Source organism: Tiliqua scincoides, chromosome 10 (genome assembly GCF_035046505.1).
Source record: "Tiliqua scincoides isolate rTilSci1 chromosome 10, rTilSci1.hap2, whole genome shotgun sequence".
Lineage (NCBI taxonomy): Eukaryota > Metazoa > Chordata > Lepidosauria > Squamata > Scincidae > Tiliqua > Tiliqua scincoides.
The window spans coordinates 26,581,400-26,598,818 of NC_089830.1; the positions used below are offsets into that span (position 1 = coordinate 26,581,400).

At 47.4% G+C, this 17,419-nt stretch overlaps 1 protein-coding gene across 1 annotated transcript; it reads left to right on the forward strand.

Moving 5' to 3' along the window:
- The first annotated feature begins 4,543 nt into the window (after nucleotides 1-4,543).
- KPTN (kaptin, actin binding protein) lies at nucleotides 4,544-16,944 on the forward strand. The gene is made up of 13 exons (XM_066638653.1): nucleotides 4,544-4,863; nucleotides 5,011-5,124; nucleotides 6,543-6,625; nucleotides 7,764-7,848; nucleotides 9,380-9,434; nucleotides 11,303-11,378; nucleotides 11,798-11,871; nucleotides 12,165-12,274; nucleotides 12,675-12,788; nucleotides 12,950-13,022; nucleotides 13,103-13,238; nucleotides 13,823-14,032; nucleotides 16,453-16,944. The coding sequence occupies exons 1-13, from the start codon at nucleotides 4,680-4,682 to the stop codon at nucleotides 16,591-16,593; spliced, it is 1,455 nt and encodes a 484-aa protein (XP_066494750.1). The 5' UTR covers nucleotides 4,544-4,679; the 3' UTR covers nucleotides 16,594-16,944.
- The last annotated feature ends 475 nt before the right edge of the window (nucleotides 16,945-17,419 follow it).

A 17,419-nucleotide genomic window follows, 5' to 3' on the forward strand; every position in this document is an offset into this window, starting at 1 on the left:
AGTGCACTCTGCCTTGCATAGGGGAGAAGTAACCTATCCTCTTCTACAGCTGTAGTTACTGTAGAATTTTGTCTCCCAGTCCTAAGGCTGTGAACTGGCAACAGAGAACAAACAATGCACCACAGCTAGAATTACTATACAAAATTAACAGTCCAAGAACTGTTCTTGGCAACAATCAGTATTGTAGAAGAATCAAGTTTGAAGGGCATATGGGGAATATATTTTAGCTGAGTGTAACTGCCTAGAAAGAAAGTTACAGCTACTTTACACTGGAGAAACAGGAAGAGCTATACCAAATTGACCCATGAAGTGATACAAGAGAGAAGGGGTGATAGATGCTCTGAAGGGCTTGGTAAGATTCAATAAAAGTACACATCAGTAGTACAAGGGTATTTTTTATAAAGCACTTTTAGTCCTGTACACAAATTAAAACTGACATGGCACAGCCTGCAGGCTTGTACTCTTGTTTAGTCACAACATAAAGGGATGGGGAGGGAAGAGGAAACAAGTTAATTCAGGTACTAAAATCTTCAGGTTTTGTAATGAACTGATGGAATGGCTGCAGAGGTGACAGTTCTCGGTGGGGGCAAAGATAAATAGCAGCCGGTCTGAGCTGAACTGCAGGCTGTTTAACCTCACCTGTGCTGCAGCCCAGCAATTTTAAAATGTAAAATTGGTTATTGGTCTGTTAATAGTGTGGATCCTCGGCTCAATATAGTTGACGCACAGGTAATTGAATTTTTACAACTGTTGTGTGCATCAGTTCCTAAAAAAGAGGCTGCTCAAAAATCCAATTTTGTGCAGTATTAAGAGTGTGATAAACCACTAAGAGCAGAGATGGGTTGTTACTTGGTGGGTGAGAGTGATTTTCCTACTCTATGTCAGTCTGTTGAAAACATAGTAAAGGACCAATGTCTAGAATTTGAGTAAAAATCTCCACTGCTGTTAGAAAGTTGCATGTCTATATGAATGTGCTTTTTCATTGGCACAATACATGCTTAAATGGAACAAAAATCCCATCTTCTCCCCCCTTTCTAGAATTTGGAGCACATGTGCCTGGATCACAGGAGCTTTGGTGCCTGAGTGAGATCAGGCCCTCCCAATCACCCACTCATTAAGTTGCCCAAGTTTTAGTTGACTGGCAGGATGTATCCAAACTGTAGAATGTAGGATTTTGTGCTGCTTTTTTAAGAAAGGAAAATTGATTGTTGAATGCACTATGGAAGACGTTTGCGCACTGGCATGTGACCCTGAATAGCTTTGTAGGCACTGGTGGTCTATAACATATGGCCACAGGGTGGACAGGCAGGTGGGATGAATGAATTGAAGACTTCTGGCGTTTTCTTTGAGCTCTTTCATTGCACGCACGGTGTTTGTGGAAACACTTTCTGTGCTAACATTTCTTCCAGCCGGGGTCCTTGCCTGCCTGTTGCTTGACTTTTTTGTCCTCTGCAAAATCACACCGATTATGACAACCTGTTGAAGCTTGAATTCAGCCTGAGAAAAGGTCACGGCGTTTCGTAACTGATGTGAAAGTTCATAGCTTGTGGGCGTTTACACTGACACTCTATTAACAAATTTTGACTGAGATACTGAAGATGCTATATAAGCTACTGAAACTTTGCTAACCAGCAAGAAGCCCCTGTCCTCCCACAATCCCCCCTTGTAATGTTCTAAGAGGTCCTTATTTTCTTAAGCTCCTGTGGGAGAATTTATGAAGCTGCCTTTTCCCCCCCAAGTGAGCCAATTGATCCATCCAGCTCTGTACTGAGAGAATTTACTAGCCAAGAAAAATGGGGGCTGATTTCATACTCTTCTGCCATACCTCTACTTGTCAAAAGCCCAGAGAATTGTGTCCTGACTGCTTCTCACCCCGTTACACAGTGGCATAAGTGACCTCTGCTGTCTGTACGCACTCTGTTCATTTCCTCAATTGCTGCCCTGTGACCCAAATTACCCCCTTTAGCCCCCTCTCATGGGCCCTGATTCTGTACACTGATTTTACCCCAAAAGGCAATGCAGGGAAGGGATAAGGGTGTGTGCGTGCGCGCAGCTTGTAGCTGCCTCCTATTTATTTATTTGTATGCTATTTACTTCTTATTTTTATTTTTTACTTTTTGTTATTTTTATTTATTTTTGTTAACAACATGCTGTGTTAATTCATTTTATATTTATTTTTATGTTTACTTTTTATTTACTTTAATGTGTTTATTTTTTATTTTGTTATTTTTATTTATTTATTTTATATCATTATTTACTTTTGTTATTTTTATTTATTTCAATATTTTAAAATATTATTATTTTATTGTTTACTTTTGTTTTTATATTAACATTTTTCTTTTTGTTAACATATAAAAATAACAAAAGTAAATAATGTAAATAATAAAATAATATTATTGTATTGTATTGGCAACCTTCAGTCTCGAAAGACTATGGTATTGCGCTCTGAAAGGTGGTTCTGGCACAGCGTCTAGTGTGGCTGAAAAGGCCAATCCGGGAGTGACAATCCCTTCCACACCGGGAGCAAGTGCAGTCTGTCCCTGGTCTGTCTCCCTGGCTATGGGCCTTCCTTCTTTGCCTCTTAGCCTCAGACTGTTGGCAAAGTGTCTCTTCAAACTGGGAAAGGCTATGCTGCACAGCCTGCCTCCAAGCGGGCCGCTCAGAGGCCAGGGTCTCCCACTTGTTGAGGTCCATCCCTAAGGCCTTCAGATCCCTCTTGCAGATGTCCTTGTATCGCAGCTGTGGTCTACCTGTAGGGCGCTTTCCTTGCACGAGTTCTCCATAGAGGAGATCCTTTGGGATCTGGCCATCATCCATTCTCACGACATGACCAAGCCAACGCAGGCGTCTCTGTTTCAGCAGTGAATACATGCTAGGGATTCCAGTACGTTCCAGGACTGTGTTGTTTGGAACTTTGTCCTGCCAGGTGATGCCGAGGATGCGTCGGAGGCAGCGCATGTGGAAAGCGCTCAGTTTCCTCTCCTGTTGTGAGCGAAGAGTCCATGACTCGCTGCAGTACAGAAGTGTACTCAGGACGCAAGCTCTGTAGACCTGGATCTTGGTATGTTCCGTCAGCTTCTTGTTGGACCAGACTCTCTTTGTGAGTCTGGAAAACGTGGTAGCTGCTTTACCGATGCACTTGTTTAGCTCGGTATCGAGAGAATGAGTGTCAGAGATCGTTGAGCCAAGGTACACAAAGTCATGGACAACCTCCAGTTCATGCTCAGAGATTGTAATGCAGGGAGGTGAGTCCACATCCTGAACCATGACCTGTGTTTTCTTCAGGCTGATTGTCAGTCCAAAATCTTGGCAGGCCTTGCTAAAACGATCCATGAGCTGCTGGAGATCTTTGGCAGAGTGGGTAGTGACAGCTGCATCGTCAGCAAAGAGGAAGTCACGCAGACATTTCAGCTGGACTTTGGATTTTGCTCTCAGTCTGGAGAGGTTGAAGAGCTTTCCGTCTGATCTGGTCTGGAGATAGATGCCTTCTGTTGCAGTTCCAAAGGCCTGCTTCAGCAGGACAGCGAAGAAAATCCCAAACAAGGTTGGTGCAAGAACACAACCCTGCTTCACTCCGCTTCGGATGTCAAAAGGGTCTGATGTGGAGCCATCGAAGACAACAGTGCCCTTCATGTCCTTGTGGAAAGATCTGATGATGCTGAGGAGCCTGGGTGGACATCCAATCTTGGGGAGAATCTTGAAGAGGCCGTCTCTGCTGACCAGGTCGAAAGCCTTTGTGAGATCTATGAAGGCTATAAAGAGTGGCTGTCGTTGTTCCCTGCATTTCTCCTGCAGTTGTCTAAGGGAGAATACCATATCAGTGGTGGACCTGTTGGCTCGGAATCCACACTGCGATTCTGGATAGACGCTCTCTGCAAGTACCTGGAGCCTCTTTAGTACAACTCGGGCAAACAGCTTTCCTACAACGCTAAGGAGAGAGATGCCGCGGTAGTTGTTGCAGTCACCCGTCACCTTTGTTCTTGTACAGCGTGATGATGTTTGCATCCCTCATGTCTTGAGGTACTCTAAAAAGTAAATATTAATACCTTAAAAACATAAAAGTAATTTTTTATTTTATAATTTTTTGTTTTACTTTTATTTACTTTTATATTATTTTTATGTACTTTTATATTATTTTTATGTTAACATAACATGTTTTTCTTTATTTTTGTTATATAAGTAACAAAATAATAAGTAAATAATGTAAATAAAACAGAAGTAAATGTAAATAAAATAATAAAAAGTAATATTTTAAAATAAAAAAATAATAAAAATAACCCAAAAGTAAATAAAAATACTAACATATCATCATCATTTATTTTATGCTATTGTTTTATTTTTGTTATTATTTATTTAATTTATGTTTTTCTATTCCGTGCTGCTGTGGACTCTGCACTGCGCATGCGCGCGGCTCCTGCTGCTGCCCTGACGTCACCCCTCTGGCAGCAGGCACAAAGGGCGGGCAGGGCGCGGAGCCGGCTGCAGAGGCCGACATCTTGGAAAAGAGCAAGAGGGCGGAAGTGCGGCTTCGATGCACCATCAACCTGAGACACCTCCTGTGCGCTGACGTCACTGCGCCGCGCCGCGAGCAGTGCCAGGTCCCCGAGGCTTGGCGGCGCCTCCTCTAAGTGCGGGGAAAGCGGAGGGCGGCGGGCTGTCCCGGCCGTGCCTGAGCCGCGATGGAGCCCCCTCGGGGTTGCGCGTTCCTGGAGGACAGCTTCACTCGCTTCTCCTCCCAGAGCAACGTCTACGGGCTGGCCGCCCTGCCAGGGGCTGCTCGGGGCGGGGGCCGGGGGCAGGAGGACTCTGCGGGGGCGGGGCTTGGGCAGGAGGGGGCGGAGCCTGAGGAACTGAAGGGGGCGGGGCCGGAGGGGGGAGGGGCCGTTGGGGGGCTGGGCAGGGCCCCCCCCAAGGAGGCTGTGCTGGGGGGCGCCCAGTGGGGAGCCGGGGCCGCTGTGCTCCCCTGCCAGGAAGGGGCGCTGCGGCCAGGCTCGGGGGGCGCAGACGGGCCTGGGGGGCTGCTGGCCGCCACCCTGAAGGGGAAGGTGATCTACTTCCGCTACCAGGACCTGCGCCAGAAGCTGCGGCCCGTGGCCAGGGAGCTGCAGTTCACCTACATCCCAGGTATGTGGTGCCTGCAGGCCCCACCACCCCTGCGGCCCAGTGGCGTAGCTGGAGGGGGCAGGGGTAGCAATCGCACTGGGCCATGGGCCACCCGGGGGCAGCAGTCTGTCCGCCCCCCACGCAGTTGCACCCGCGCCCCCCCCCCCCACAGTCACCACGATCCCCTCTTGCAAGAAGTGCTGAAAAATACATGCTGTTCTGCAGGGGGGCAGTAGGGGTCACAGTCTGCAAGGGGGCTTGGGGACAAGCCGAAGGAAGCCCCACTTGCTTGGGGTGGGGGGAGGTGGAGGAGCAAGGGCAGCAAGGAGCCCGAGACCCCAATAACTGTTCATGCCTCTTGTGCGGTGAGCAGGAAGGGTGCTGGGGATGGGGGAAGATTGCAGGCGTTTTAATTTTTTTAAAGAAACCGCGGGTGTGATGTCACACCCCTAAATGATGTCACTTCCAAGTCTGACGTGGGGGGGGGCATCATTGTAAACTTTGCCCCAGGCACCGGGGTGGCTAGCTACACCACTGCTGCCATCTTCTCTACCCAGATGGTTGCAGGATGATCCTGCACCCACCAACAATGAACCCCACTCTCAAAGTGTGTGCCACAGATTTTCTGTGTTCCATGTAAGACTTTAGGTGCCTGTTTTTTCATGTCTTGGTTTCCCTGTATAGACATTGGTACAACATGTGTCACCTTTTCTTCCAATACCTATAGCACCTGTGATGCTTTGCCCTTGGGTAATGTCTGTTTCACACACTGAAATTCACCCACCCACCTAAGAACCACTGCCTTACGTGAAAGCCTTCACATAAGTGTAGTGTCTGAAACAGGGGTGTCCAGAGTTTTTGGCAGGAGGGCCACATCAACTCTCTGACACTGTGTCCGCGGCTGGAGAAAAGAAGAATTAATTTACATTTAAAATTTGAATAAATTTACGTAAATGAATATATCAGAGATGGAACTTATATGAATGAATGAAGCTCTTGCAATAGCTCAAGGCCTATAAAAGGCTTTGCACAAAGCAAGGGCGGCCTTTCCTTTGCTGCTGCTGCAGCATCACAGACATGAAACAACAAGCAGTGGAGGGAGCCCTCATCCCACAGCTCATGCGAGAGGTCAAATAGTCACCCTCACACTGAAAGCAGTTGCATCGGGTCATTGCAGGCTCCAGCAAGTCTCCAGAGGTCCAGAGGCTCATTGGAGACTGGGGGCTCCCTGACGGCAGCATTGAGAGTCCTCAAGGGCCGCAAGTGGTCTGAAAGGATCTGAAGAGGGGAGTGTGGCTGTCTCTATGCTCACAAACATTGTGAAATGTAGCTTTCAGCTTTCTGAAATTGGGTGTCTGGTGTCTCTGGTTATCTCTGAGTAGTGCTGTGTTGGAAGCAGGCAATCTAACGGACATCTTGCATCTTTCTTCCCTTGCCAGTTGATGCTGAGATAGTATCCATTGACACTTTCAACAAATCTCCTCCCAAAAGGGGTCTGGTGGTCGGAATCACTTTCATTAAGGTATGTGGCTTTTGCTTCCTGCCTATAAAGACTCTTGAAACATGAAGTTCACTCTTAGCGCATTTAGGTTGTTGAGAACTCAAATGTGCGCAGGAATGGCCTGCCTCTCTGGGTGGTTCTGAGGATGAACACACTCAAGATTGTACACCTCGCTGCTCGCTTATCCTCTGATCTTAAAAGTCTTGTTAGAAGTTGGCTCCGTTGATTTACAACAGGGCTTACTTTCTTGTATATGTGCTTAGAATCAGGTTACTAGAGGGATGTTTAATAAATTTTCTTTTAAGGTAATAGTTTTCAAGGTGTTGTTAAATCTTGGACAGTTCAGGCTGCCCTTGAACACAAGTTTTGTCCAAAGGTCTTTGTGAAATAGACACAATATGTCTATTCAAGCAGAGGCTCGTAAGCACCTGTTGGAGATGCTCTAGGACAGGGGTGTCAAACATGGGGCCAGATACGGCCCCCGGAAGCTTTTTATCCGGCCCTCAGGCTCTCAGCTGCTGAGCAGTGCTGAGGTGTTACCACTGAAACCTCGGCCCACATGAAGTAGAATCTTCCACGCACATTATGTTGCACTGTCCCAGATATCAAGCATTAAGACAGCAATTTCTCCCTCCCTTCCTCCATCCTAAAACCCTCTCAGTTGCATAGTTCCTAAATTTGAGTATTCTGAATCGAGCCAAGCTTTCTGTACCAAGTAATCACTGAGTAGGTTACATCTTGGCAAAATCTGCAGAGTAACTGATTGTTTTCTGTCTTTTAAAAATTCATGTTTGTATGTAAAATGTAATGTACGTTCATTTCTGTGTGTACACGTAGGTGCACACATATACATATATTTGGGTACTACTTAGGTTTATACTCTCTCTACGATTTCTGTATAGAGTCTTCACCTATCAAATGTTTATGCCTAATAAAGGTTTTGTTGACTGTTGACTGACTGCTTAATGATGTCACTTTCTGCTTAATGACATCACATCGGCCCTCAACAGGCACCCTGAATGCTAACTTCGACCCTCTGTATGAAACGAGTTTGACACCCCTGCTCTAGGAGGATTCCTGCTACAGGCAGGGGGTTGGACTAGATGACCTATTCGGACCTTCCACAACTATGATTCTACATCTATTTCCTTCCCTCTAGGATTCTGGAGATAAAGCCAGTCCCTTCCTTAACATTTACTGCGACTATGAACCAGGTTCAGAATATAATCTGGATTCCATTGCACGTGAGTCTTCAGCAGCTGCTTTTCTGTTGTAACTCTGCACTCTGTTCAATTCTTTGAGCTGTTCTTGGTTACCAGAAAGGTGTCAGAGGAAACACAAAACATTCAGGGTTATCTTTTATGGAAGATCCTAACATGATGTTATCCGCTATTTTAAAGGCCTTGTATTAAAGCAGGGATTTTCAGTATTTTTCCCCTCCTGGCACACCAACATCTATGATTTTCACCTCTTGTGATGTCACCTCCAGCTTCTCGGAAACTCTTCTGCAGAGCCAGTGGAGGGAGAGGAACAGACAGTTTGTTACTGCAGTTGCTCTAGAAACTGGGTCACAGAACCCAGAAGAGTTTTTCAGCAATTTTCAAGCACTGTGTCCCAAACTCCCTTGGCACATCAGCTGACCTTTCACACTGCACCAGTGTGCCATGGCACACCTGTTGAAAACCACTGTTCTAAAGGATGGTCTAAAACTATTCACTTATTTTTCCACAGTAGTCAAGATACTAATTGCTGCATCCTGGAAAAAGCTACACACACACATATATGCATGTGGATGTACCAACAGTCATAGATTGCTTAAGAAAACGTAGAACACATTTTGGAAATGGAAAAGGTGCAAAAGAGAGCGACTAAGATGCTTACGGGGCTGGGCCTCTTCAGCCTAGAAAAGAGGCGCCTGAGGGGGAACATGATTGAGACATACAGAATTATGCATGGGAAGGATAAAGTGGATAAAGAGATGGCTCTTTACACTCTCACATAACACCAGAACCAGGGGACATCCACTCAAATTGAGTGTTGGGAGAGTTAGGACAGACAAGAGAAAATATTTCTTTACTCAGCGTGTGGTTGGTCTGTGGAACTCCTTGCCGCAGAATGTAGTGATGGCGACTGGCCTGGACGCCTTTAAAAGGGGATTGGACAAGTTTCTGGAGGAAAAATCCATTACGGGGTACAAGTCATGATGTGTATGTGCAACCTCCTGATTTTAGAAATGGGTTATGTCAGAATGCCAGATGCAAGGGAGGGCACCAGGATGCAGGTCTCTTATTATCTGGTGTGCTCCCTGGGGCACTTGGTGGGTTACTGTGAGATACAGGAAGCTGGACTAGATTCTTATGTTCTTATGTTCTTATGTTGGTAAAGTTGTACACATTTGGTAAAGATATTTGGTAAAGTTGACTTATTATAGGAAGGCAAAGGAGGTGACACTGGATAAATTTGTCCAAAGATTAGTTTTATTTTGAACATGATTTGCATCTGTGCAAACAGTTCTCTCTGTTCTAATAGAGCATTTATATATTTGTTGCATGATTGAGATTTCAATAAGTACCATTAGCAATGAAAGTACATCTTAAGAAAATTAGAATTCTGATTGGGATCCCATCTGGAGCCTAGGCACTTCCCTTTGATGTAGGGGTGAAATGTCAGTGCTCCAGAAAACATCAGAGCAAATTCCCTTGTGCTCTGGGTAGGGAATATATTACCTGTTTCAATTGTGTTTTTGTGCATTAAAATATTTTTCTTTTTCTCCAGAGAGTTGTTTGAACCTGGAACTGCAGTTTACCCCTTACCAGCTGTACCATGCAGAGTATGTGAGTGGTTCATTTTTATTTTTTTTTCATGTCTTTGCAAAAACGTTGCCCCTTTTGAATTTTGCCCCTCAACGTCCTGAAGTTGAGCCAACAAGTTATCCAAGGATGCAACCCTGCAGTCAGTATTAGGGTTGGGTATTTAACTCTCAAATGATGATGATGATGATGATGATGAGTTGTATCTATTTTTAAAGCATTCATTCACTTGATTAGAAAAGCAAATACTTTGATGACCAATAGGCTGGAGGCTTATGCTGGTTGTAAAAATGCATTAACAATGACTGTGAAGCACTGAAATTAACTTTCTAGTTGACTGGTGTACAAGCCCTAACCTGTGTTATTTTTGTCCATTTTCCCAAACTTTTGATTGTTATGGCACACTTTCCAAGTTAAAATTGAGGGCACTCATTGCATTTCTACGCCCAAAGTATTCTTTCTGAAGTGTGTAATTCTGCAATTCTAAACACTTGTACTAGACCAGTGTTTCTCAAACTGTGGGTTAGGACCCACTAGTCATTTTCAGGTGGGTTGTGTAGCATCTAGCTCAGCTATTATTGAAAATAAAGAGGTGTGAATGTGGGATACAGAGCTGCTGGGCAGAGCGGGCTCCTGATGGGAGAGCGGACTGGTGCTTTGCCCTGAATAGATGGGAGGATGGGACCCTGGAAATGAGAGTGGGCTGTGTGGTTGGAGAAGGATCCAGGTCTGTGTTCTGCTTTGAATTCTGAGCTAGAATGTTTGAATTCTAAGCTACACAAAATAACAGCACAAGTGCACTGTGTAAAAGGAACCTTTGGCTGATCGCAGCTTAGGTTTGAAGCGTAAATTGATGACGTCACTTCCAACCATGACATCACTTTGGGGTTAATGTTGGAGGAAATTAAAAATAGTTTCCTCTTTGGGGGGAAGCAGAGTAGCTTTAAGCAGCAGACCCCCCTTTGGGAATCACCCCAGGGAACCTCCTTCACCTGGCTGACTGCTAATCAATAAAAAAGACAAAGAGGCAATGGCTTGTTAAAGTTGCAAAAAGAAGTTATTTCCTTACAGTTCCACTGAGTGTATATTTACGGCATCTGATTAGGATCAGAGGTTCAGCTAACATTTAGAGATAGCAAGGCCCTGGAGCTGCCTATCCCTGCATGCCTTCTGCTCAAGATGGCCTGGGCATCAGAGCCCTGGTGTGTCCATCTTATCAGGTCGGTGGCCAGAGGACAAGAGAGAAGTGCTCAGAGGAGAAGGGAAAGGGTTAGGGCCACACCCCACAAGGATCACAGAGAGAACAGGTAGAAAGGTCAGAGTCGCTGGGCCATAGCTTGACCCCTTCTGGACAGCATCCTGCCCCCTCTGGACAGCAGACGGAGTTGCATCAACTCCAACAGTTAATTATATCATTTCTGGTGGGTCCCAGCAGATTGTTATTCTAAAAAGTGAGTCCTGGTGCTAAAAGGTTTGAGAACTACTGTACTAGATAATAAACCAAACACGTGTCCCCTTTGAGCATATTGGACGAAGTGGGGCTGAGTGATTGTGTATAGGACTGCCCTGCTCCAGTAAGAACTACCTGTCCATGGGAGAAGCCCCTCTCCTGAGTGGCTGTATGAGTTGGTGTTCTGGGAATTCTGTCTCTGAGGACTAGTAATTCTGCAGTATTTGAAGTGGTGAAAAATCTAGATGTATCCATGGCAGAGTTACGGTGTGGAGCTGGATTGTAAAGAGCAAACCGCTAAAATCTGTCCAGACTTTTGATACGTTTTGAGTATGAAATGCCGGATGTTTCTTGGTGGTTTCAGAATTAGGGACATTATTTTGGGGAGACTATTAATATATTTATTTTAAAAAACCAACCCTTGTTTTCTTACGGCAGAGTCCAGGTGGCTGACCAGACAGAGACAGTCTTTCTGCTGAGCGGCAATGACCCTGCCATCCACCTGTACAAAGAGGTAAGGCTGCCAAGTGAACTCTGCTGGTCTGGGATGTCCCCTAGTTCTCTTCTACAGTTCCTGAGATGTGCCTCAGGAACCGGGCCATCTACACTCCTTGAAACGTTTTGTTACTGCACTCACCTTTTCCCCTGAGTTGGTTTGCACGTCTTTGGCTTATCTTCTGGTGAATTGGGTACTGGGGCCTTAGTCATTGCTCTGTGTGTGTGAGCTTAAGCTTGGCTCAGTGAAAACAGCAAAGAAAGTTGTGTGGCCGACACTTGCATGTCATTCAAACTTATCCTGTAGTACTTTCTTTGGCCCCTTGTTTTAAGAAGGACTGCGTTATTTTCGGTGGCAACATCAGTGGCGCCTCGGGTCAGGGTCTGGATTATGTGACTAAGATGGGCGTGGCATGACTGTGGCACTCTCCTTTGCAGAATGAAGAGCTGCACCAGTTTGAGGAGCAGCCGGTGGAAAACCTCTTTCCAGAACTTAAAGAGCTACCAAGCAAGTAGGTGAGCTGGTTTGGTGAGAAAGGCCAGCCCCCTTGAGTCCTGGGGAACAGTGGGAGACAAGGAAGCTGGTGTGTGTGTGGGAGGGGTGGCATCTCTCCACATTGTTTGTGAGTGTGGCCTCTTCTAAGGCCCAGTGTCTCTTCCTCCTCCTCAACCAAGCTGCCTCTTCTGCTTATTTTACATCCCACACATTGAGATTCAGCCCCTGAATTTCATCTGCAACCGCCCCCCTTTCCTTCCTGTCCAGGAAACCCCTCTCATCATGCTGTTTATCTCTCCCCCATAACAGTGTGCTGTGGCTGGATGTGTTTAACATTCCAAACTCCAGGCAACGCATCACAGCCTTTGGCTGCCAGAGTGGCTACATCCGAGTTGCCCAGGTTGAACCAGCCAGCCGAAGTAAGACGGGGAGATTTTTCTTTAGAGCAGGTTGACCAGTTCCCCTGCTAACAAGGGAACTTGGGGGGGGGCAGAAGGGATTGGGGATGCGCAACTGTGTGACCACGACTGGCTTCAGTGAGAAGTAGGGGAGAGGGTGTCACTGCATGCAACAGGTCCCTGCTTCAATCCTTGACGTCTCCAGTCCAAAGGATCTTGGGTAGTAGAGCTCATAAAGGCCCCCTGAGGCCTTGGAGAGCCACTGCCTGTCAGAGGAGACAATACTGGGCTCAGTGGACCAATCGTGTGACTCGGTAGAAGGCCACAATACTCCGATTGGTCAGAACTGTGCCTGCCCTGGGAGGCTCTGCAGTTGTACCATTAGCTGATCTTAGTCCCCCCCTCTTTCCCTCCACACAAGCGGTACTGCAGAGCTGGAGCATCCAGCAAGACGGCCCCATCTCCAAAGTCCTGGTGTTCGCCTTGCCGACTGCCTGCCATCTGGGAGACCTCGTGGGACCCACGGCTCCAAATGGTAAAATGCAAGAGATGCTTCCACCTTGCACCAGGGATCGGCTTCTGTTTTCTCTACGAGGCTTAAGAGCCTTTGAGAGCTGTCCAGGGAGCCCAGCTCTTTTCCGAGGATGGAGGTCTCCCTTGGGGTTGTTAACCCTTTGCATCTCCTTCCCTCCCCAGGGAGTACTGGCAGCCACGGTCAGAGTTACAGTGTCTTGGTCACAAGCACCATTGAGCTGTCTGTTGTGTACAGGTGAGTAAGGAGGGTGGGATGGGAGGTTTAACCTGCTGGGCTGCTGTTCCTATTGCGCAATCATCTCTCCTCCCTTTCAGGAACGTGTTGCAGAGCGGCCTGGAAGACCAGCTTGTCCTGCCGCTGAGCGACCAGTACGACAGCGTGCTTTGTGCCCTGGTGACCGATGTCGACTTTGACTGCGAACCAGAGATCCTGCTTGGCACATATGGGCAGGTAGGCTGTGCGCTGTTTGCTTTGGCTAACCTACGTTGACTTATGTGTGCTGCTTCTCTCTTACTGATGAAATTCTCTTGGTAGTTCTTTTAGCACACGTTGGATAGGATTGGGCCCACAGTTATGGGGGGGGGGGTGAAAGCCATGTCAATGCCCTTGTATTGTATTGGCAACCTTCAGTCTCGAAAGACTATGGTATCGCGCTCTGAAATGCGCAATGCCCTTGTAACCTGTTTGAAACAAGGAACTATAGGGCTAACCATGGTTAACTCTGATGCAGATGTATTCCTCATTAATTGAACCAAGAGAAGGGGAGGGGAGAGGCTGAGCAAGCCTGCCACATGCTCCCAGTTGCCTAACCAGACCAGGAGCACCTCACAGAGCCCACCACAGACCTGTTTTACGTGTTGGCAGAAACTCTCAGCAGTGTGAGTTTTCCCCTCTCCAACCATGAGGGCTAGACGCTTGCCTTGACAGCAAGCTGAAGTGCTTGAGATTTCACCCTGGAGGCCACAATGACTTTTCCAGAATCTGCTGATGTGTGCTGAGGGTTTAGTGCAAAGCTGCTCTCTTTGGTGTTCCAGGAGCTTCTGTGCTACAAGTACCGGCTCTCGAACGCTCATGTCTCAGGCACAGCTGGATCCCAGCCTGCCAGCAGTCCTGATGGGGAGTTCCACCTGCTCTGGCAGCGCACTTTCCCCAGCCCTCTCTTGTCCATGGAGTACGTGGACCTGACCTGCGACGGACTCTGTGAATTGGCCGTGGTGTGTCTGAAGGGGCTGCATATTCTCCAGGTATGCAGTGATGGTGGCATCATCTGGGGAAGGGGCATAGACGACAGGTCTTCGAAGTCTGACCCCTGTAGACCTCTGTACCTCCAGGTACTTGTCAGTCTTTGGCTGAGATAGGGTTTATTTCTGCCTGAATAGAATATGACCTAAGATGCGATCCTTGTCTCTCTGAAGGTAAGAGGACTATAAATCTTGAAAATTTTGGGAAAATTGGGTGAAAATACTGGGAAAAGGTTTGAGATAGTCCAAAGGCTGGGAGAGGGGGGTTTCTCCCTCCCTCCCTCCCTCCCTCCACATTTGCTTTTCAGGGCCAGCCTGTCAAGGAGGGCACTTGCCTCCCTTCACCTGCCTATCCTCTCTGCAGCTCTCTGAATTCAAAATGGAAGTGGGCTGACACTCTAGCCCACCACTTGTCTCTCCTCCACACTTCCTCTTCTGCTCTGTTACCCTCTTCCTTTTCCAGTCAAGGAGGTGGAGGAGGAGGGGTGGCAGTGACTGATGAGGCGGTGTTTGGGATGCTGTCTCTGGTGCCTGAAGATCGACAGCAAACTCTGGTATAGCTCTGCTCCTTATCCAGGCAGTATAAAGAAAACTTCAGAGCTCACAAAAGGCCATCAAAAAAGAACTTCTAATCGTTTTTCTCCAGCCACAACAAGCTGGCACGAAGCCCAGATCCACAGGTGTAGCCGTTTCACTTGGAGATGCTAATGTTGCTCCTGGCACTGGACTGCTGCTTCTTACTTTCCATTTTGCCTGAACCGTGTGCTGACTTACTAGGAAGCCTCATGTTACAAAAGCTGCAAACTAGGATGGGGGGATGTTTGTCTGGCTCTGGGTGTGAGACTCCATGATTCCTCAGGCTACCAAATAGGGAAGAGTGGGTACCCCCCTCCCCAAACCAGGATGTTTATTTGCTGCAGTTTCATGCAGGTGCAGAAAAGCTGTAGAATTCTGCTTCCTGAAAATCTCTGCTTGCTTGCTTGCTTGCTTGCTTGCTTGCTTGCTTTCTTTCTTTCTTTCTTTCTTTCTTTCTTTCTTTCTTATAGGAAGTTTCTAGCCCTCATGTGTGCAAAGATGACACTTGAAAGTATCCAATTTTGTGCAGAATTCTCTCTCCATTAACTCACAAAAGGCAATTCTGGGCGTGCGTCCCATAGTACTAAGGCAGTTGACATCCATTCTTCTCTCCACCCCCTCCTTTCAAAGGCAGGTTCTGCTTGTCTCCTTCCTGCATTTCCTGTCCTTTCTACAGGAAGGGCCACTTCTATAGCAGGGGTGTGCAAAGTTTTTGGCAGGAGGGCCACATCATCTCTCTGACACTGTCGGGGGCCGGGGGGGGAAAAGAATTAATTTACATTTAAAATTTAAATAAATTTACATAAGTTTACATAAATGAATATATTAAAGATGCTTATATGAATGAATGAAGGTCTTTAAAAGGCCTTGCATAAGGCAAGGCTGGCCTTTCCTTTGCTGCCACTACTGCATCACAGATGTGAAACAGCAAGCAGTGGAGGGAGCCCTCATCCCACAGCTCACGCGAGAGGTCAAACAGTCGCCCTCACACTGAGAGCAGTTGCATTGGGCCAGTGCGGGCTCTAACTAATCTCTGGAGGGCCAGAGGCTCATTGGAGACTGGGGGCTCCCTGAGGGCCGCACTGAGAAGCCTTGAGGGCTGCAAGTGGCCCCAGGGCCGGGGTTTGGGCACCCCTGTCCTATAAGAAAGAGTCTGTTCTCTCCATCCATCTCAGAGGCCCTGCTCCTTTTCTCTTCCTCCTAGTCAGAGGAGTAACTAGAAGCCCCAGTGTCCGGTGCAGTGACATCACAATGTCACATGATATCGCAATGTCACTTTGGGTTCTTCCTGGAGGAGAAGGTTCTGGCGGCTTTGTGCCCCCGTTCCTTCTCCTGTGGAGGCTCCCCTTTGAAGGGGCATCCTCTTCAGCCTCCACAGGAGAAGGGGCACAAGCCGCCACAGTGAGCACCTTCTGCCATTTTAACCATAAATGGCACAAGGCAGTCACTTTTGAGTTCTCTCTGGAGGCGGAGGTCCTGGCAGCTTTGCACCCCCCTTGGCGTAGTGCTTGGGGTAGGTACCCCTCAGGCTCTGACTTAGTTATGCCTCTGTTGCTGTCTGATGTGGGGTGGGTGACTGGGTGCGGCAGTGTCTTGGCAGTGGTGACATCTAGATTGGGCCGAGAGAGGGCTTTTGGCAGGGCAGATCTCATTAGTCATCTCTGTTTCTACCTAGCAGTGGTGTGTGTGTGTGTGTGTGTTTTGCAATGGCTTCGATGTGCGGCGGTGGTGATCTTTTTGTATGTGCTGTTTTTCAATTCCTCAAGATCCTCAAACTGGTGTTAATAAATAAATAACACGCCCTCTTGTCTCCCCCTGTTTTTGTTTTTTTCAATGGCTCCCAACAGCATAGCTTGACGCAGACAGCCCAGTGCCTCTTGGAGCGGTTACGGCTGAAAGCAGCAAATTGGGCAGCCCAGCACAGGGTCTGTGGGCAGCCTCAGGTGATCAAGGCTCAGCATGCAGACAGGAGAGGACCAAAGGAGTGAGGGATGGACGCGTGTGCTGCTTTGCTTGTTTGCAAGAAGAAGGAACGGTGATTAGAATCCCAAGAGCAGCAGCACCCCAAGGGACCCTTCCAGTTGTGTAGTGGAGCCCCGGAAGGTGCGAGGACCAAAATGAAGGCTATGGTGAGAGTGAGGTGACCGGGCATTCCTGATTCTGCCAACTGGCCTTTCTTGGACCCAGCTTCAGTGGTGAGGGTTGCCAAGTGGCGCCCACAGGGCACAGGATGTAAATGGTGGTCCTTTCTAGCGTTTCTCCTTCTGCTCCCAAAGGATGTGGCCAAAAACTCTCTAAACCAGGTGTCAATTTTTGTATTAAAAGCAATGCAAAAAGCAGTGTTGACTCTAGTTTTTGTGTGACGAGCCAGAAGTTTGGGCTGAAATGAATGCTGTACATTTCCCAATTGTCTTTTCAGTCACAGGGTGTTCAAGACAAGTGTCGCCGTCACCAACACCATAATATAAAGACCATACCAAGAAAATCTCAATAAGGCAATTAAAGCAGCATTTACAACTGTTAACACAATTGGAACGGAGTGTCCAAGATTTTCAGAAAGCCAGTCTTGCACCCCTGTCTTAAACAGGTGTACTTGCCAATAAGCCCCCTTGAATCTTCTGTCCAGTCGCTTCGCTCTCTGCTTCTTGTCTTTGCGTCCACCACCGTCCCCTAACAAGCAGGACTCCACTTGCCCAGGTTCCTGCATCCAGAGTGAGAACTGGGCAAAGGTGCAGACCAGGAGGAGTAATAGCTGTATCCATCTTTCCCTGGTGCCTCTGTAGCATCTCTGGGTTGCCAATTGTGATCTGACTC